This window comes from Dipodomys spectabilis, unplaced genomic scaffold (assembly GCF_019054845.1).
Source record: "Dipodomys spectabilis isolate Male_0828 unplaced genomic scaffold, ASM1905484v1 ptg000053l, whole genome shotgun sequence".
Taxonomy (NCBI): Eukaryota; Metazoa; Chordata; class Mammalia; order Rodentia; family Heteromyidae; genus Dipodomys; species Dipodomys spectabilis.
The window spans coordinates 2,171,977-2,195,000 of record NW_024870730.1 but is presented as its reverse complement, the minus strand read 5'-3'; the positions used below and the strand labels follow the sequence as shown (position 1 = coordinate 2,195,000).

General features: G+C 33.6%; 1 protein-coding gene across 2 annotated transcripts in view; it reads left to right on the top strand.

The window, feature by feature from the left end:
- The window catches only part of Grik2 (glutamate ionotropic receptor kainate type subunit 2), a 564,289-nt gene that overhangs the window by 455,755 nt on the left and 85,510 nt on the right, over positions 1 to 23,024 (top strand). For both annotated transcript variants that reach the window (XM_042679550.1, XM_042679551.1), the window contains exon 13: positions 1,946 to 2,163. In XM_042679550.1, the coding sequence (XP_042535484.1) occupies positions 1,946 to 2,163 (218 nt within the window). The remainder of the gene's footprint in view (positions 1 to 1,945; positions 2,164 to 23,024) is intronic.

The following is a 23,024-nucleotide window of genomic DNA, read 5'->3' as shown; positions in this document are numbered from 1 at the left end:
GAATAATAACCTAACACTTTAAAAATTTTAAATTCCCTGAAATTGTTGGAAATCTTTGAGCATTTGTATGTTCACAAGGTGAACTTGCTGTCAGCACTAATAGTTAAACATGAGACTACACTGAGATTTCTGAAGATGATAAACAAAGAATGAAACATTCAAATATACATTTACTTTGCCACACAACTATGGCTGGTGGATACATGAAAGAGGACCCCATACCATCCTGGCTGATGCCCAGTTCCCAGGAATTAGTGGGATATAGTGTCAGACGTGACGTTACCTTGAGTACATGACAGTCAGCCCCTAACCAGGCTCTGATTCACAAGCCTAGGAGGTACTCACTGAATTTCTGTCCTTGGGTAAGATACAAACTTGTGGTAATTGGGCCATTTTTGTCAAATGTCTCCACTATTGTTTTCTTTCCCAGTCTCGTTTGACTTTATTGGTTTGTAAAGAATTAAAAAAAAAAAAAGAAAAAGAAAAATAGCCACAGCTGCTGGTCCTCTTGGGAGTGCTTTAGTGTTTCAGTGTCCCCTTGTATGTCTGAAAGGGCCTAGGAGCAACTACATCAGAAAGGTACTTTTCTGGGTTTGTTTTGCTTTTGTTATTTTTGTTTTTTGTTTTCTTTGCAGAGGGGTAGGCAGAGTCTGGAGCTGGAGTTGGCTGTCATATCCAGTTCTTTCTACCTTTGATTTTTTTGTTTTGTTTCTTTGAAACTGCAAGGGTAAGATGAATTGTGGTGTAAGATGGGCTGTTTTGACAAAATACTGTCATAATATCACACATTGCAGTGTTAACATGTGTAGTTTGTTTTACTTTTCAATTCTGCAAGAAATTTGTTATTTTAGTGCTTGCATCAATGATTATGTTGAAGATCTGACTCTAACAGGTCAGCAGAAAAGGAGTCCATCTTTGCTTCATTCCATTTTACTGAAACTCAGTTAAAAATTAACTACTTTTTATACATGTTTTTTGGATTATAGATTCAAAGTGACTAGAAGATAATGGTCACATATTTATATATCCACAAATTTAGTGTATGTTCTTAATTAAAAACTCAACATTCTATCATTTCAACAATAAGTTTGCAAGTAATGTGGTAAACAAACTAAATACGGTAAATAAATTTAAATTATAAAGCCAATTAAAAAATTCTAGGGTAATTTTTGTAATCTAAATGCTTTTTAAATTTTAATAATCAATTAAAATAATTCTCAGATCCTATTCTTTGATTAATACTATGGGCAGGCAACTCCAGCCATGTATTATGATATGGAATATTTATATATGTATAAAAACAAATTTGTGACAATTTAATCACTTATTCTTACCCTAAATTTCCTCAATGAAGCCAGTCAAAGTGATGGGAGATGTTTGCTTATGCTTAGGAATTTATGTACTGCCATATTTGAAAATAAGCACTGGGCTAAAACCCCATCTGAAGGACTCTGGGTAATCAAAATTATTTTATCATTTGCAATATTTCTTTTTAAAAATGAGACAAAATGTTTGGGTATATATACACCTGCAAGTTGAAACCTTGCATAAAACTTACTAATATTTTGGATTTAAGCAAACGTTAAAGATTTCTTCTGAATATCCCCAAATAAGAAGAATAAAAATGTAAGTTTAGACTGGAGAAAATTTTTAGAGCATTATCAATGTTATGCAGTGATATTCTCCCTGGTACATTGCACCATCTTAGGAAGAAGTAGAATCTCCTCTGTTACTATACTTAAATCCAAGCACTGGAAAAGTTTGTTATCTGAAGTTAGCATCTGCTCTTCCAATGGTTGTTGCTTGCTTATTATGAAAGCAAGACATCCATCTATGGCTTAACCTTTTATTACACAGTGATCCCATCCTGCCACGCTGAACGAAAGTATCTGATTGCTGATCCAACTCTTTGTATTCGTTTTACCTTTCCCCCAATCTCTGTTAGGTTCTGAGCTCATGCCCAAAGCGCTGTCCACCAGGATAGTGGGAGGCATTTGGTGGTTTTTCACACTTATCATCATTTCTTCGTATACTGCTAACCTAGCCGCCTTTCTGACAGTGGAACGCATGGAATCTCCTATTGACTCTGCTGACGATTTAGCTAAACAAACCAAGATAGAGTACGGAGCAGTAGAGGATGGTGCAACCATGACTTTTTTCAAGGTAAGTCCTATTTTCTTGCTAAAGGTTACATACTAACATGTTAAAGCACAAGTAACCCTCTGTCAATTTATAAATCTAAGGGGAGTAACAATACTATGATGTGAGCCAAATGGTTAATTGCCTTTAACTGAAAGGGTACAGAACTATACACATCAGTATATGACCATAGGAACAAATCATTTTAATCCTTAAAATGCTGTGAAGTGTATGCTTTATAAGGATATCCTTCTATTTAAAGAAAGTCTACCCAAAGGTAACAATTTTTTTCTTCTTGGTGTAAATAAGGAAATAAGAGGCTAAGATCTGAGGATTGTAGTTCAGAGTCAGCCGCGGCAAAAAACGTCTGCAAGACTCTTATCTCCAATAATCTACTCAGAAAAAATCTGGGCATGTTGTGGCGCATGTGATAAAGTGCTAGCCTTGAGCAAAAAAAAATCTCATTGACAGCTCCCAGGCCCAGAGTCCAAGCCCCAGGACTGGCAAAAAAAAAAAAAAAAGAATAGTAATAGCTTCAGGTTTTATAAACAGTGTTTTTTTTTTCCAGAACAGACCACTTACATGCAGAGTTATTTCCTGTGTGTGTATATATTTGTGTTGAAATGGCAAAGTATATACCAAGTACAGGAAGGATCAATTCTTATTATCTGTACACTTACCTATTTAATATCCTGCAAGGCAATGAATCTGGAAATGAGCTGCCATGTGGAATTCACAGTGAGTTCTAGAGACACAACCCTATAACACAACAGTTACTTGGAAAGTGTGGTGGCATTCAGAGTATCCTGCTCCTTTGTTCGTTATTTGTCTTGCCTTTTTTCCTTCTGATCTCACTAGGCCAAAGAAGAGCAGAGAATGACATTTCACTTTAAAAAGTTAGCATCATTTTATAGTTCCTAGCATGTTTTACAAATTACTTTTAAAGTTTTGTAGGTAAGTTTGGCAAAACTTTTAAGGATGGATATTTCCCTTGCTTCCTCATACAAATGCAATTGGAAGGTCACATCACCATAGAAATGGTAGATATTGTTTAAAAAGTGGGTGATTGGGTCAGGCTACACAATCCTTTCATCAAACATTCATCAAGTAACTACAGAGTTTCAGAAACTGTATTACTTGGGAATTCTATACCAAATACTAATTATCTCTTCCTAGGAGACAGCGGAAAATGCAGGTATAATACTGAAACTGTAGAATTGTTCTCTTCATTGTGATTTAAAACATCAACTTTGCCAAAAAATGCTTTTTTTTTGAAAAACATCTGATAAAATGAAATTAGCTTTTGTTCAACTTTTCACAAATGATAATTTCATTTAATCAATCTATACCATTTAAAAATTAATAATTTCCAAAGTGAATTTCTCATATGGCTAAAAATTCAATGTATATTTCATATTTAACTCAAAAATCATTATTGCTTAGTTAAATTTATTGAATTACCAAAGATAAGCAAAATATTTTGTTCAATAGGGTGCTCTTTGAATATTAAGTACAATAGGCCAATGGTTTTTCCTAATTAAGTGTTTTAGAATTATTAGAAACAGCCAATCGTATAAAACTTGGGTTGGCATTTTTTTTAAGTATTCAGACATTGGAATTGCTAAATGTGCATTGTCCAGCTCAAGAACTTTGCAAGAAGTGACTATGTGATTATATTTAAATTATTACAGTATCCAGGGACTTTTGAAGTTGGATTTGTAGTATAATCAGAAATATAATCAAATGATTGTGTTTGGTACATTATTCTACTCTGCACACGTTGACACATTATTATATCCCACAAATATTTCAGGGTTTTAATTTCAGTTTTCTTTCCAAGAATTAGTAGAAATTTGAGTTAAGCCTATTTTACTGAAACCAATTCCAGAACCAATTTCTCTTCTCAGCTCTTTGTATCATGTTTTTCTTTTCTAAGCTTATTTTTCTCCTTTGTATGTCTTCTCACTCTTTTGTTCTTTGTTCTCAGTTGCTATATGAAGTGTCATTTTTGTCTACCTTAACTTTTCCTTACTACTGATTTTCTTCTTACCATCTCCTTTCATATCTTGTTTTCTGTCTAGCAACAGGGTGCTTCCAAGACATGGAGAAAATTGATCGGAAGCAACTTTGTTTCCAATGGCACAGATTTCCTTTAGAATAGAAGCTTTCTGGAATTACAGTTACAATAATAACCATAATCACTGAGCTGACAATTACCTTATATTGTCATTTCATACATGCTGAATGCTTACTGTTGAAATTAGAAAAAAGTCAAAGCTTAATTGATGGGTTTTCTTTTGGTGTTTTTGTTTGCCTTAAGAGATTCTAATTGTAGCTTCATGTTTTGGCTTATTAAATCATATAGACATATTAGCCTTGATATACAATTAAAAAAATCTAACAACCAGGAATTCAAATAAATACATACTCACTTAGGTAATAAAATAAGCTATGGAGTATCATACATTATCTATTTATGTTTGATACTATTTATTTTTACATTAACAAGAAAATATGTAAGTACTTTCAGAAGCACCCTTATTAAAGCTTTGTCTTCTAAAAGAATTTCCTATACATTTTCATTTTCACTTATTTCATTGTTATGTGATTGTTTTAGAATTCTCAGTTCAAGAGAATGGTTTCAAAAAATAGTGTAGTTTTGGTTTTTTTTATTTTATTTATTTATTTATTTTTAATTTCTTTTTTATTGTGAAAATACTGTACAGAGGGGTTACAATTACATGGGCAAGATAATGAGTAAATTTCTTATCAAGCATTGTAGCCTCCTCCTTTGTTTCCCCTTCCCATCCTCTCCCCGTAGCTGATGGTATCCGGCCTCAAAGTGAATCATCTAAAAGCTGTAGAGACATAGACAGAAGTGCTATAAGTGGATATTTATTTTCTAACATGATTCTGTTGTTCAACAGATAGGTAAAACATTTTCTTCAAAATTCGTGATCTTGTATAGCATTGCCTGTAACCATTGGTTGAAAGTCAATGTATTTGAAAGTTCAGTGAAGTAAAGAATGCCAGCTCTGCATTATACTATCTGGAAAAAGTTTTACCTTCTAGTGTCTAGAAAGAGAAAAGTTGGCTGCTCTCTGTCTCTCTCTCTTTCTCTCTCGCTCTCCCCCCCAACCCCCACACACACACTCACGATGTGTTCCTATTTTAGGAGAACTCATAGTATGTTCTAACTACCCAATCCTTATTTTTCATTGCAACCCTTAAGAAAGGTGGGAAGTAATTACCGTTATTCTCCTTTAACAGATATGGGAACTGGGCCACAGAGAGGTTAAATGACTTATTAATTATGAAAGCAATAATCAAGGGACTCACTGTATCACAATAAAAGTAATAATGAAAGACATTGTGGCATAACCATCATTACTCAGAAGAGCTAAGAATATTAGTCATTCTGATTCACCTTATGACCTCAACTGTTGGATCCCATTAAATTCCTGAAACATTTATGCCATTGGGGCAGATACAGCTACAACAGGTTCAATATAGACTGATACTTATCCTGATGTCATCTGTTCAATGAGCTCCTAAATTAAATTATATTGGATTGATAGTATAGGTTTTGAAACCTGAATAGCCAGCCTGGTTTGCAATGATTTAAGAACTTAAATGACTTGATTTTTTGAACCAGAGGGGATCACAATTTTCAAAAGGAAGGATAAAAATGTGACACATTTTCATTGTATAGCATTGGCTTAAAGAGTAGACTTACAAAAGTCTATCATTCTCTAATGTATGCGAATGATAACTTTTGTCTGTTATATTTATTACGAGCAGACCAGTTTTCATACAAATAAAGGCATATTTAGTAAAGCAGGTTCAGTAATTACTGATGAGCACATGGAGATAAATTTTAATATGTCTTTAATTATACACATATTTACCAGTACTATATACATTGTAATTATCACCACTATATAGAAGATTTTTTAAACAATGTGAGACTTAGAAATTCCTTATGGTACTTCAGTAACACCAGGGTTGATTTCTTATTACATAGTAACTACTGACAGCAGAGTAGCCTTAGAGATCACTGATCTGATACCCAGTTTTGTTTCAGGTTATCATTACATATTCAGTCAGCTTAAGCCTAGTAATTATATTCTTTTATTCTCCAAGTGTAGGGAAATATGTTTTCAAGTTACAACTAATGAATGCTATTGTCTCTATTCCAAGGAAACCAGTTTAAAAGTCAAGTATTATCATAAAAAGGTATATTAGCTCAGTCATTTTTTAATTTTATTTTTTTGTGTTTGATAGTTTAAATTTCCATGTATACATTAAAAAGTCTACATCATCCGGGTGCCAGTTGCTCACGCCTGTAATCCTAGCTACTCAGGAGGCTGAGATCTGAGGATCATAGTTCAAAGCCAGCCCGTGCAGAAAAGTCCATGAGACTCTTATCTCCAATTAGCCACTAGAAAACTGGAAGTGGCACTGTGGCTCAAGCTGTAAAATGCTCGCTTTGAGCTGAAGAGTGCAGGGACAGCACCCAAGCCCAGAGTTCAAGCCCCATGACCGACAAATTTAAAAAAAAAAGTATACATCACTGTCTAGCAATGGTAAAGATATTGTCTATTTTATCAGAATCTCAAGTTAAATAAATAATTTAAATTATCTTGGACAGTGTTTTTTCTTCCCCCCAAAAATGGTAGAAAATGTGCCCATGCTGGATAGCATATAATGTATACTTCGGAAAGCAGAGTAATTTAATGACAAGCCATCATATCACTATGACAAATAGAAAAGTATTGAGTTTTCAAATCAAATTTCCTTTCTTTGAGGGACAATTACAATAGTGACCTCCTTGTATGCATTATTCAGCAAGTTCTAAATATCTGTAAGATGTTACTTATTCATGTCTTCCAACTGTGAATTAGTCCTAGAGACCTAAGAACTAATACAGTAATGACACTGAAGAATGACAAATTGCATACAGGAAATGTCTTTCAAGAGTAGATTGGAAGTATGTCCACCATACATATACCTAACAAGAGGTAACTTTGTCAGGTGATGGATGTGTTAATCAGCCTGTTCCATCATACATTTTATGTTGTAATCCTTAAATATTTAAATTTTTTCTCAATCATTCCTAGGTTGTATACAAATATCAATTTATAACATAACAAAATATGACTGTGTTTAAACCAATTCTCATCCTGACTGGATATTAGCACATTATAGTCATTTTAGCAGTTTTTAGAGAATCATGAGATCCAGGCTCCAAATCAGATCAGTTAATTTTGTAAAAATACTACTTGAAGGAAGCTATTGTATACATATTTATTTGTTGGAACTTGAAATTATCTCTACCTTTTTGACACCAATATTAATAACTAATTGCATCTAATTCCATATCTTTGCATTTAGGGTAAGTATTTTTCTTTTTGTTAAACCCAGACTTCATAGAAAATCAAACAAAAGCATGAGATGATAAACCTTCTGACTATAGTCTCTTTACAAGTTACATGCCAGAATTGTACTTATACCTTTTTCTGAGAATAAATGACATTACATGTTCCTTTCTGGTAATATTCTAGAGGAGCCTAATAAATAATATGCAAATTTTCCTAGCGATTGATGGAGAAAGCTAAACACGTATTTCTCAGAATTGTATTGTGGGCTGAATCTTGACTTGTTGTTGCTCATTGTTGCTGACTCAAAGTTAAACCCTGGGGAATCTATGTTCTGATCTATTGCCAGGTCTTCTGCCAGGGTGGAGGATTAGAGAAGAGACATACAAGAGGATATAACGCAGTCGTAGAAGGGATTTATATGTGAATGATGGACACATCTAATAGGGAGTAAATTAAATTAATGTAGTTGACCTTAGAAAAGTTCATTGCCATTAAAAAGACGACTTTCAATTTACATTAATGAGTTGACATTAACTTGCCCTACTCTATATGTTTACGTTAAGATGGGTTCTGAATAAGAGTATTAGATTGACGATCAAGTAGTTTTCTTGTCTGATCATGTAATTTTCGGGACTACTTCAACTCCTTTCCCTGTTGTGGATAAAATATTTTAACTGTTGACGATAAATTACTACACAGTTCTCAAGATCTCCTTACAGATCTAAATAAAATATGTCTCAAACATGATATTCTGCTCAAATCTTGGTTGATGGTAAACCTAATAGGCTCAAGCAGCCAAGAGCTGTTCTTGCCAACTTGCTTGCAAATCACAAATTGAGAGTAACTATGGTAACTTACGATACATAGAATTTTTTTTTTTTGTTTCACATGTTGAAGTTTTGTGGAACCTGTTTATTTTTTCTACATATTGAGACAAATGAAACAATGCTTATATTGCTTAAAAGCTGCAATATAAATAGGTTTCATAATTGCTTACAAGAAGTTAGAGTTATGGTTTTTATGACTATTTAAATTCATCTGTTCTTTTTTATTAAAATATTTTTTATTTCCTTTAGGCAGTTGTACAAAGTAATTGGCATTCAACAGAGTGGTTTAGTAATATAGTACCTCTTGGTCAGTGTCACCCCTTTTAACATTCTCAAACAACCCTCCCACCCTACTTGTTCCCTCACTTTTCTTTTTGGGTTATATATTGATTTTTTTATTCTTGAACAAAACAGTTTATGTATGCAATGCATCTTGATCTGTATCATTCCTTCAACATCTTCACCCCCCCTTCCTCTTACCTCTTCCCTTTTTCTCAATTCTGTTGCACATACAATGCATTCTTGCCTGCATTCTACTCATTTCCATCATTCATTCTTCTACCTCTTTTCCCCTTACCACCACCCCCTTGCAGGTACCCGTATCCTAGTACTCACTTTGTTAAATTTTGAATTAATCACTCTAAAAAATTATACAATTTGCATTCTCCATAGATTCTATTATACTATATTAATTCATTTGAAACTGCTTGGGTGCCACCCAGTGCGCTTCATTCTAGATTTATAGGCACATTCTAGTTCCCACTAATGGGAGAAACTATGCAATCTGTGTTTCTCTGGATCTGTCTTACTTCACTTAAGTAAGTTGCCTCTCCAACCCTTTCCATTTCATTATGAATGCTTCAGTGTCATTTTTCTGATGGACAAGTAGAATTCCATATTGTTTGTGTGTGTGTGTGTGTGTGTGTGTGTGTGTGTGTGTGTGTGTGTATCATGTTTTCTTGATCCAGTTGTCCACTGAGGGATATCTGGGTGGATTCTGTATCTTGGCTATGGTAACTAATGCTACAATAAACATAGTTGTGATGATGGTTTTAGTTCATTTTCTACTTGATTCCCCCCTTTAAAAAAATATCTCAGTGAAGGTTTTAGTAGTCACTTAATTTCTCTTTTAAAGTCATTTTTCCTTTATTAATTGTGCCAAAAATTTGACTGTGGAAAATGCATTCCTCTTAAAATTAGTTTAAGCGGTTATAAATTATATTAGGGTGGTATTTTAATGAAATAGCCTGTTTAATAAAACCAGTTTGGTATGCTAAAATTGTTATTACTATCTTAATAAGGTTTTGATACAAACGTGTCCTATTTGAAACAAATATTTAAAGTAATTCTTTGCTATTCATTTGTTTTCTTTGCCTCAAAAGGAGTTTTTTTGTTTTTGTTTTTGTTTTTTTTACCCATGGAGATTGTCTCCCTCCTCCTCTTGTCTAACACACAATTTATTGTAAGGGAGGCCTGATCCTGTGTTTATTACAGGGATTTGCATAAGGCCTACAGGAAACCAACACCATTTTACTATGTTCTCATTGCAAGAAATAAAATGGTGCCTTTGAGTAAAGCTGCTTCATCAGACACTAGTTTAGCATGCCAAGTTACAGCCATCAATGGCGAAGCAGCAGATGCGAAGGCTAGTTGGCATCAAAGCATATGAGTCAAAGACTTTCCTATGGGAAAGAAAGTGCTTCATTACACTTTATCTATAGCGAGAACATTGGTTCTATCAAGCTGTCTGAAAATTAGAATATGATGGGTTTTATTGCCGGAGCTCTGCCAGAGTGAATTCAATAGTTAAAAAAGAAAGCGATAACACCATTTTGGGAATTATAAGGAGTGATTAGAGTTTTAGTGTAGTTAAAGTTGGAAGGAGCAGCAACTTTTATCTTAGAAAGTCGCTTCGCTGAGATATCTGAGGGACAGAAGTTTAATCCCTTTCTAATTGTTACATTTGCAATATGTCCTAATGCCGCGTTGGGGCACTTTAATTGGAGAAAGAGAGCTATGTGTTTGACTCAAATGTAAAATCTGCTAAACGGTTTTCAAATTGCCTTGGAAAGCAAGCAGCGCACTATGTGGCTGTCATTCCAGAGTTCCAGGAATACAGCGAGGCTGTCTTTCTCTCTCCTGTCCGCCTGCTCTCCTCCTTGCGGGCTAAAGGGCCATTTGTGCTGTTTGTCAAGTCAGGGAAGAAGGCTCAAATACTGTCTCACCTCATCAATCTTAGGAGCGAGGGCCCCACGGGGAGTGAGAAAACTGAAAGTCGGTTAATAGAGTGATGTTGAGCTGGCATGTCGAGTGCTGGATAATGGATCATAGTTGTCACTGTGAGAGTTTATAGCCACTGGTTAGGCAACATTTTGAAGGAAATTTGAGCAGGACGTATTTTTGGACACAAAAGATATGCTGACATACATATTTCTGAAAGCCTAACCTTAGCGTTGTGGAAGCAGAAATGTTTATCTCTTCCATGAAATAACTAAAAGGAAAATCCCATTCATTGTCTATAAACTGCTGAATTAAAATATCATTTGATATTTCTAATATAAGCAGGCAAACAACAGGCTCGATATGATTTATTGATACTTTGAGAAAATGATATTTACTGGAACCATGGCCACTGTTGCTGAATGTTTTCCTTTTCCTTCCCTTTCTTTTTGAGGGAGTTTCTACTTGAAAGCATCAAACAGACACAGTGTCTTTATTTCTTTAGGTAGTCCTTTAGTTATGTCCTGCAACTTATATTCATTCATTGTACTCTCGGCAGCCAGTGTTTTATGATACTTCATGCTTATGTCTTCTTTTCTGGGGAAAACTGTTCTTTGGTCGCAGATAAAATTTAAAATAATCATCATCTTTGGTCAGTTGAATTTCCTTTGTTCATCTGCTTTTCTTTCCCTTCCTCTGGGGCACAAACAGTAGTAACACTTAGTTCTTGATTATTAAGAGTGGACAGAGTATACCACATGATAGATATTTTTTTCTCATGATGTGAAAGGAGGTTTGTTAATTTTTACTGCTTTTGGTTTGACTACTGCTGTCATCTTCAATATTTAGGCTCTCAGGTAATGAAAACACAATACTTCTTTTTCTTCTTTGGAGAGGACACAAAGCTGTGTACTCTTCTGCTGAGCAACCATCTTACCATTCTATCATGTTCATTCACAAGATGCACAAGTGACCCCATGTTCCTTAACCTTCCCTTCAGTCGTTGGTAGATCGGTGAAAGGACTGGATAAAATTTACAGGTCTTTCATCAGTTTATAAAACTGAAAAATGAATATAGCACATGCCTTCCAAAACAAAACAAGATAAACAATAAAAGGGCTAATATCCTGTTCTTACAGATACCACATTCAATGACAACTTCAATCCATCTTTATATTATGACATATATGATTGTCATAGTGTCAGACCTGTTTCATTGTCTAATACACAATGGTGAGCACTTTCATTCACCTGATATATGTAGAGAAATTCTTTCATAACTTCATAAATAAAGAACTTCCCAGATGACTGTGCATCTTCAGGTGTGTGTGTGTGTGTGTGTGTGTGTGTGTGTGTGTGTGTGTGTGTATGTGTGTGTGTGTGTATTCATGTGTGTGTGTGCAGGTGTAACTGAGCATGTTTTGTAAGAATAAGATATGCTATCTTAATTAAATTGTAGATGATTTGTAATTCATTTTTCTTATACCAAGTATCCACATTAAACCTACTTTAGAAGAAGAATAGTTCAGGATTGGCAATAAATTACACTTTTATACTTCTTGACAGCATTTAAATAATGCTTCTGATTGTTATTAGCCTATTGTATACACAATAGCAGCCATAGAGTTCAGTGAAAGGATTTGATTATCTCCAAATGTAGGTGTTTAATTTATTAAATATTGTAATTACAGCTAATTAGAAGCTGCACAATAAATTATTTTGCTTTGTGGGTCCCTTGACTGTTTTTAGAACTTTATGAGCTTATGGTTCTTTAATTTATTATAAAAACAGTTAAAGACTGACGAGTTGGAAATCAGCATAATTCTGCAGTCAATGGAATAGTTTAATATAATGGCTATATATGTAGACTAAATTGGAGCATGAAACTTTATATCTCTAATGAATAGTGGACTACTTAACTTCTCTTAGCTTCTGATTTCTCATAAGTAAGCTAGGGTTATGAGTGTATATGTTATGATTGTTTCTGTAAACACTAAATATGCAATCAAGTCTCAGTATATACTTGCTAATATTCCTATTATATGTATATAGAGCTTAATAGTTAAACTATTAAGCTTCTATAACAAATAAAATCTTTTGCTCCAGTATGAAATACAATACTCCTTGAAATACAATACAGTTAACCTTACTGCTGAGATCTGATATTGAGTTGAACTCCTATTTCATTAATGATTTCAACTTGCTCATGGATGACAAAAAAGCAAAAATTCTAGTTCACTTTCTGATGCACTGAAAAGAAAACATACTGCTATTATATTTTCATACATAAAATATAGGTAGTCTGTTTTTAACAGTGTTGTTTTAGTTTCAGATTCATGGTAAAACAGTATAAATAGAGAAGGTTCCCATATATTCCATATCTGCACATTTCCCATCTCCTATATAGCCTCCAGACAGAATGGTGCATTTATTATACTTGTTGAACCTACACTGGGGCCTCATCACCTGAAGTCTGTTGTGGATACCATGGTTTATACTTGATATTAGATATATTACAGGTTTAGGAAAATTTATGACTGCTTTGTGTAACATAGATTATGCTATGTTATCATATACATAGTATACTATAATATATGTTATACTATATATATTATACTCTACTGTATATATATACAATATGTATTATATAATATATAATATGTTATATATAATATATTATACTATAAAATTTCTCTTTAGAATGCTATAAGGGTGCATGCATGTAACCATGTATGTCTATGTCTCCATTGCTGAGACTCTATAACTTGAGCTACAATCCATTTCCAATGTATAGTTAATTAGTAATTATTTTATTAGTGTGTATTATTGGGTTTGGCAAGGGCCAGTGTAAATTTTGCTTTCCTGTGGTGAAAGAGGCTTGACTTAGATTTGCAGGATCTCACAGAAATACAAATGGAGGTTGGATTTGATTTGACAAACAATTCATGCTCAGAATATGGCTTGAATTGAAGGACTCCTTTTACATCTGCTATTTTTTTCTGGTGGAACTAGACTTTAAATTCAATGACTTGCATTTTTAAATCCAGTGCTCTACCCCATGAGTCATGCACTCAGTCTTTTCGGTTTAGTTTATTTGTCAGTAAGGGTCTCATTTTTAAACTGACTGATCTTGGGAACATGATCCCTTTAACTTCCACACCCCACATAGCTCAACTTACAGCTAACGGCCACCACGCCCAGTCTAGAATGTTAATGTTTTGATCTGAAACCACAAACTGATAGCTTAGATAGTTTACAGTTATCAAAGGATAAATTCAGAGATAAGTAGAAAATTATGGCTTGCTTTATTATAAGAAGTATGGTTGATGCTCCAACCTATGGTAAAGCAATTTAGATTTATCTGAATTTTAAATGGAGACTGATTTTTCCCTTATTACTCTATTCTTTTCTACCAAAATTATGGTGTGTAGTTTTCTAAATAACACTTAAAGTGCCTTAGTCACAGTTGTTAATATTATCTACTATATATGTATATATATTTACATACTATATGCATGCATACATACTATATGTACATACAGTATGCATGTGGTGTGTGTGTGTGTGTGTGTGTGTGTGTGTGTACTGTGACTCTACTAGTTTGTAGCTCTGCTTCTCCCACAGAGTGTGAAATAGGGATTCTACCTTCTTAGAAGTTTAAAGTTGGAAGAGATGGCTCTTAGTTCTGGAGAAAGTTGTTGCTGCTTTGAAATTCTCATAAGAAGCTTTAACATACATTTACCTCTCAAAGGGAGAGAGGATTTATTATTGCTAGCTATCTAAAGTGATTGCTGAAAGAATATGGAGCTCAGGGGCTTCAAGTCAGTAAAAGCTGTTTAAGATAAAACCAAGATGCCTTCATTAGTGACCTAAATACTGAAATGAAAATTGAAAATACTGAAATGATCTTTAATAGTAATGTCATGTGATATAGTGGCTCTTTCTTCCCATCTGACTGTGGTGTGAGTTATAAATTGTATTGCTGGTGATATTTAGTAAGGGAGATGGTATCAGGCATAAGATATTACAATATACTTATTGCACATGCTGTATTTGTGTTCTTTATAATAATTTTTGCTTTTTCATTGCCGTATGGAGATTGGAGTTTTCTTGTTATTTTTGGGTTTGAAGGCTGGAAATATTTTCAATATGTTAATGTAATTGTTAAATTTTAACACTAACATTTTAGAACTTTACAGTATTGGCATTATTAACAAAAATAGTTCAATATGTTGGTAATACATTTAACTCTTCCAAGAGTTCTAATAACCACATAAACTAAATTAAATTTAATAATCTTTAAAATGGAATTTTTATTGTTGTAAGTTGTACTTAAACATTCTGTATGGTCTGAATTCTACTATGTTTCTTGATCTATGAACAACAATTCTTTGTGAGAAATCTACAGACAGATTTATATTAATATAATTGAGCAGATTAGTAGTATGTGTATTCAGGATGAGGAAGTATAATACAAGAGAACAATGACTTATTTAGTATATAGCTTTATTTACTTTTACTAGTTTTATTATAAATAGAATTTTGGATTAAAAAGCAGTGGATGTTGAAAACTTATCTCTTATTATAACCCAGGCCTTGGTACATATAAGAGATCCTTACTTTGATTCCAAATGTTATGTTTCTTCAACACACATCGTCTGAATATAAACGTTAAGACATGGATTGGTGTCTTAAATAACTTTTACTATACTCCTGAACATCTACATCCATATGTTACACTTTGACAGCTATTATTAGTGTTATTGATAGTTATTTCAGAGAACACGCATTAGATTAAACATGTGGCTGTCTTTATATTACATGGAAGAAGTCTATATAAACATTTACCAAAATTTAAAAACTGTGAAGAAATTGACAAATATTATTTCAAGCAATATCTATATTTGAATGGAATCTGCATAAGATTTTAAAGTTTATTTGGGAAAACCTGATTGAAGATTACCAGTGCGTAAAGAAAAATGTTAAAGACTATAAAATATATTTAAGTAAAATAAGAGACACCAGGCAAATTGAGTTATGTTCTATGTGTCGAGGGTGACAGTTTGAAGTATTGACAGTTAGTTACTCCCACATGTGAATGGGGAGTAATTTAATGTATTGTGCTTCCTTTAACTGGGAAAGGATTTGTAGATGCTCGAAGCTGTAATGTTTTGTAACCCAACACTTCCAATTATCAAGTAAGTAATATAAGCTACAATTTACTAGTTTTTAGATAGAGCCAGTCTTAGTGAGCAGTGCCATTTTTCACATGTGGTTAGTTCCTTACTTCTTTATTTTTTAATTTATTTATCTTTATTGTAAAGATGCTGTACAGAGGGGTTACAGTTACATGAGTAAGGTAATGAGTATATTTCTGGTCGAACATTTATTTTTGTACATGACAATGTATATGTATGTATGTAGGTTTCCAGACAGAGAATTAAATATTACAAAGATTAAAAAAGCAAAACAAGCAAATTACATTTCATCATTAAGCTGGATAATAGGCATCATATTACCAGTCTGAGGCAAACCGGTGGCAAATTTATGCAGTTATAGAACTGTGCTTTGTAACTATGTGAATATTCCATAAATGTGCTGATTCCTTCATTTGTGGCTCATGCACCTTTTAATATTGTGTTCTGAAATAAATACATTTAATTATTAAATATACTCTTTGACTAAGAAAATTTTGACAATTCAAATTTATTCTCACAATAACATATGTGATTGGATTTTCTTGTAAATCTGGTTTGGAATGAAAGATCGAGAACAAGTAGTTTCTTCGTTCATTTGAGATATATGAACTCTTTATCACTTAAAGGTTATAACTGCTAAAGATTTGGATTTGATTATGATAAAATGCATTAAATATTTTGGACATACACATTCAGAATTGTATTTTTAGTCAGCTCTGGAAACTTCTCTTCCATTATTTTGGTGATAATGGTATATGTCCCAATCCTGCCGATTTCCTATCCTGGGCCAGAGCAGAATTGCCCAAAGCAGTAACAGCTGACTTTGTTTTATGACCTATGAGCTATCAAAGATCTTTTTCATTATTTTTCCTAGCTTTTCCTGTTTCTAATGTTCTAGAAAAAGGTTGGAGCTATTCTTCTATGCTAGCAATTTCTTTTTCAAAATGTTCTATATTTACTCTGTATATGTATTTATAATCTTTCTTTATCATTTTCCCTTTAAGTACTGTAATTTCAATTTTTCTTTTCTATCTCTTGATACATTTTAAATTTCTCAATGCTTTTATCTTTGTGAATTCTCTCACCTGTTTTATAAATTCTGGTATTCTTGCATCACATTGAGACTGAAAGAAGAGCAAGTTTCACATTATTCCTTCTGTTGCTGTGAGAAATCACTGTCAGACATTTGTGTACTTCTAGAGAATACTCTTTAATTTGCCCCCACTTTCATAATGTTCTGCTTCTTTCAGGGTTCATTGAAAGGAATTTGGAACTTCATGTTAAATAATTTCTATATCTACTTAAGACAGGCTCATATACAAAGTTTATGACAGGAATCTCATCTTTCAAAGATGAGGATTATATTATGTTACATCTATTCCAAACATCATATTGAATCTGTTTTGCAGTTAAATTACCAAAATCTTGACATGGCAAATCCTTAACAAATAACTTTGGAAGTAAATGTCAGGTCTTTTGATGTGATTTGCAAGTAGGTTTGAATTATTTGTCCAGTGTGTACTTATTGTAAGCAAAGTTTTGAATTTCTGCAATCATAGAACTGTATGTCTAGGCCTCTTTTTATTAAATAGTTTTCATATATATTATTTCTATATCTGATACAAAGCTAACAATTTACCATGAAGTACTAAAAATCCAGTAATATGAGATGGTGCTACTAGCCTCCAAAATTTTCAGTGTTTCATACAACACACTTTGAACTTACTCATGTTCTTCACCAAATCAAATTATTTCTTTTGAAAAGAACATCAGATTTCTCATTTTCTTTATTTTGCCTTTGTTCTTGGACAACATATGAGCCATTGCTCTGCAGCTATGAGCAAAGGATTGGAATGGCTGCAGTTCAAATCCATTGCATTTTTTTAATTGTGAAAATACCATATAGAGGGGTTACAATTACATGAGCAAGGTAAAGAGTACATTTCTTATCAAGCATTGTTGCCTCCTCCTTTGTTTCCCCTTCCCATCCCTTCTCATCTCTCCACCACCTCTCTGTCCCCCCACACCCGCACAAAAATTGTAAAGTTAGTTTTTTTCGACATAATGTCTTGTACATCTCATTGTTGCAGTGGGTCCACCTGTATCCCTATTTAAACAGTTTGTTTTTCCCCTTCCCCTACACAAATTATACCAACATCAAATACAGTGAAAACAGGAATTATACTGTGGGGGGAGGGACATACAAAGCAACAAAGAAATCATCTTATAAATATGTTAGAAACAATAGCAAGAAAGAAAATCATTTTGCACTTCAGTTGTTCTTAGTCAGATTTAGTAGTATTTCCTACCCTTTTTTCCTTTAATATTCTGTGTGCTTTAAAATAATTTCTAAATACTTAAAATGTTATTGTATGCATGTATAGGTGTGTTGCGTGAGTGCACTTGTAAGCGTAAAAAGTTATATTTATTTAGGGGTAAACAGGTTTGTATACCCTTTCTGATCCTATCGGGGATACATGTTTCGGACCCTTCCTATTCTTCACTTTCTGATCTTGGGATATTTGCTTTAATGCATAAAGGATCGAGTTGATAATAATGTCTTACATATTGAATTAGATAAAATTGTTGAAACTTATTGTAGTATCTGCCCATAAAATGATCCAAAAGATAAAACATTTTAATTCTAACTTTCTTTTAGATATCCAAATATGTCACCCTCATTTGTCATGTTTATCTTCAGCTTCATATATGTGTAGTAAACTTTCAGCTTAGTCTATACCTTGTGAGTTTGTATTGTACATGTGTTTCTTATATTCATGATTTCTTTTTAGTGCTATGAATGTAACCCAGAGTATCAGGCATACTACACAAATTCTCTTAAGGAATGAAATCTCAATAATAAGGAAAGCTAAATGTTTACTTTTGAAATAAATAAAGAATAATGTGAAGGCATAGCTCAGAATCCTCATCAGAAAAGCATGTTACCAGAGAACAGATCCATTTTATAAGCATTTTTTAAAGTAGAGTTATTTTCAGTCTAGCAAATAAATCAGTTAATACATACAATAATTAATTTAGTACTTCCAGTATGTAATCAATAATTGTATTTTATTCAATTACACTTCATGTAGAAGGAACCAGAAAATTAAAAGGCATAAAAAATGAAGTGATTGATTGTCTTAGGGCAGACTGAGGAAGGAATTAGAGAAAATGGAATGAAAGAAGTAATGCCCTAGCAGGTTTTCAGGCTGACAGAATGGATAGTTTTTTAAAAGGCTGATGACAGTTCCTGGAAAAAGACAAACGCATTACCAAATCTACTTTTTTCTAATTGTTTGGATTTTAACTCCTAAAGCAAGATGCATAGAGGACTTGACTGTTCGAGTTACTGTTTCCCCTGAGTGTATAATGTAACCAAGAATATTGTGTAGATGCTCCAGAAATGTCAGTGTGTGGCTGATTCGATAAGTGGAGAAATGAAAGAGGCTGAGTGATTTCTAATAAACATTCAAACAGTCAAGAGTATCAGATGAGCAAGTGAAATGTGAAAGCCTGAGAAAGTATAATTCTGCATCAGGTCCTTTAAATAATTCTTTTGCTTTATAGGTGGGTCTGAATATATATAATAGAATATTTTCTGTGGTCCTGAATCAGTGTCTCACAGAAAATTACCCTTCTTTTTACTTTCATGCTTTGGCCTTTTTTTTGGGGGGGGGGTCCAGTCGTGGGGCCTGAACTCTGGACCTGGGTGCTGTTCCTCAGCTCCTCAGCTCAAGGCTAGCACTCCACCACTTGAGCCACAGTGCCACTTCTGGCCTTTTTCTTTTTTCTTATGTGGTGCTGAGGAATCAAACCCAGGGCCTCAGGCATGCAAGGCAAGCGCTCTACCACTGAGCCACCTTCCCAGCCCTGGCCTGTTTTTTTTTTAACTCACAAAATACATGCCTGTATCAGTTCTCTTTCTGATTTGGCATTTTGATTTTTTTTTTGTCAGATATATTGAAGGGTTTGTGGATTGAAGAATTAGGGGCTTGCAATGGAGAATTTGAAGGTAGCAATGACATTCAAATAGGTCATGATAGTAATGATATAGGTAAACAAGCACACATGATAACATATAAGGGAAAGTCTACAAGGTTAAAATAATTTAATTCTGGAGGAATGACCATATCTAAAATCTTCATGGAAAAGACAGGATGCTCAGAGAAGCTGTTGTACTGAGCCAAGTTTTGGAAATTGACGTGTGAGAGGGGAGTTATTTCCAGATTAAGATAAAAGAAGCAATAAATTAAAGTAAGAATGCATATTTAAATGAGTAGTCTGGTTCAAACTGATTGTTGGGTTTTGAGAATAACTGATAGGTAGCTGTGGATGAGAAGAATGATCACTAAGCTTAAGTGGTTTTTTTTTTCCTTGCTATTGTTTCTAAAGTATTTATAAGGCACCACGTGATTTTTGTTGCTCTGTATGCCCCTCCTCCATGGTATAATCCATGTTTTCACTGTATTTGATGTTGGTATAATTTGGGGAAGGGTATGAAAAAAACAAATTATTTAAATTTAAATTGTTTTTATTGTTTAAATTCTTTAATATACCAATCATCCTGAAGAACACAGAGTTTAAAAGTCATGGTCACCAGGGAGAGTTTTAAAACATCTCCTTTTCATTATGATTTTTCAGATCTGAGTAAGTGGATACTTCAAAGACACTTCACAAAATATTTGAGGTACTAAGCTGTAATTGTTTTAAAACATGAGTAATAAAAATATAAATAGACTGAGTCAGCCATGAAGAAAATAGAAGACAACGACACACTTGTGTTCATTGTAGATGTCAAAGCCAACAAGCATCAGATCAAACAAGCTGTGAAGAAGCTCTATGACATTGATGTGGCTAAGGTCAATACTCTTATCAGACCTGATGGAGAGAAGAAGGCATATGTTTAAGGGGCTCCTGATTATGATGCTTTAGATGTTGCCAACAAAATTGGAATCATCTAAACTGAATCCAGCTAGCTAATTATAAATATACATTTTTCCACCAAAACTATATAAAGAGAACACTCATCAAAGATTTTACTCATCTCAGTAACTTAAAGAAGTTAAGAGGCGAACACAGGTGGTTCATGCCTATAATCCCTAGATAATCAAGAGGCTGGGACTAGAGGATCTCGGTTTAAAGTCAGCCAGGGCAGGAAAGTATGTGAGACTCTTATCTCCATTTAACCACCAGAACACTGGAAGTGGTGCTGTGGCTCAAGTTGTAGAGCACTTGCCCAGAGTTCAAGTGCCATGACTGACAAAAAAAAAAAAAGTTAAGAATCATTTAAAAGAAAACGCAAAGACTCTTTACTCCTATTCCTTATCTGGGGAAGAAGGAATAGTTCCCTCTTTACTTTGTATTTCTCTCTATTTTATCTTTGTTATACTAAAATAAATTCCTGGAAAAACTTCTACCTTAGAAAATCTGAGATAATCACATCAGAAATGCAGAAATGATTTGATAACAGATGCAAAATTGTGGATTTTTAATAATATAAATGAAGTTACCTTTTCTATTGGGTAAACATCCATTTATTTCTTACATCTAAAGTTAATTTGTATTGATTTGAACAATAGTTATTTCCATGACTCTGAATTGCAACCTTATGAGATTTTTCATAGCTTAGTCAGTCCTTAATTCTAGGCTAGACACCATTCTGCATTCCACTGAGGAACTTCATGACTCCTTTTTCCAGTTTCTTAGATATGGGCAATATTTTTCTTTGGTGTGAGCCTACATAATTTCTAATGATTTTTTTTTCTTTTATTTTGTCGGTCATGGGGCTTGAACTCTGGGCCTGAGCACTGTCCCTCAGCTCTTCAGCTCAAGGCTAGCACTCTGCCACTTGAGTTACAACGCCACTTCCGGTTTTCTGGTGATTTATTGGACATAAGAGTTTCACAGACTTTCCTGCCCAGGCTGGCTTTAAACCGCGATCCTAAGATCTCAGCCTCCTGAGTAGCTAGGATTACAGGCGTGAGCCACCAGCACCTGGCTTCTAATGATTATTTTGGTAACAAAAATACTAAATTTAATCAGTGAAAGAAGGTTAATTGCATACATGCAATAGCAATCCGCTTTGAAGCTTTTGTGGTTTGTTGTGTAAATCTGGAGCTATGCAGGATTTTTTAGCTACTGCTAAAAAGAATTGTTGTTTGGACATTTGTATAAATAGTCTTGTATTGGAACACCAAAAGCTGATCTTTCTTGACTGAGATTAAGGAACTTCTTCCACATGTATTTCCTTCAGTCTCTCTGAAGTTAGGTGAATCCCTTTTTCTGTGTTTGTGGGTAACTCAGAAGTTACTTTGCTTACCAGTGGTGAGGCTGGGACTTTCAGAGCAATTGTAGGCCTTTTTTACCTAAGGAATTTACATCTTTTGGTTATACCTATGCAGTTAAACATTACTGCTTAATAATAAGCTATCATGCTGGATTATATGGGGATTTATTGCCAAATAAGGCACCTCAGGTAAAGTTTTGTTGATCACAAAGTCCAATAATGTCTTAGTAGAAGAAGCAAATCATGTTTTTAGAAACTCTATGCAAATCATTTATTGACATGTAGAATAGGGGACCTTAATAAGAATTGCTGTACTATCTGGGATCTCTTGTAATTTGCTATGTTCAGCTAGGTTCGTTAACATTTACCAAAAATAAAAATCTACAAAATTAAGTATTAAGCAATTTAGGAAGTTGAAGTTTCCTCACATTACCATGAAGACACAATATGAAAGTCAACATTGACAATATTATGAAAAAAAATTGCTGCGAATCCATTTCCCTTATCAATGCTTGCTCCTTTGATCTTGGAGTAATATTAATGAAGTGGCTTGGCATTTGGATGGAAAAGCCCTGGAAATCCTGTTAAACTCTTTAACAGCACATAATTTTATAGAAGTTTGATCAATATAACCACCTAAATATCTCTAGGTCCTTTAGTAAAACTTGTTATTATTTAGTATTTTATTCTAATAATGATTAACCTATTCATCTGAATCTAAGAAAGATTGCAGCAATGCTCAATAGGGAACCGACTCATCACCTTACTCATGTAACTGTAACCCCTTTGAACAGTGTCTTTACAAAAAAATATATTTAAAAAAAAGAAAGATGTTTCTTTGATGTTAAACTCTCAACTCTTTCTTATTGAGCTCTTATAAGTTACCAAAAATAGCTAATTAAACATATGTTTCATACAAATAAAATCCATTATTTCTGATTTTAAAATAATATTGTGTTTATTTTTAACAGTT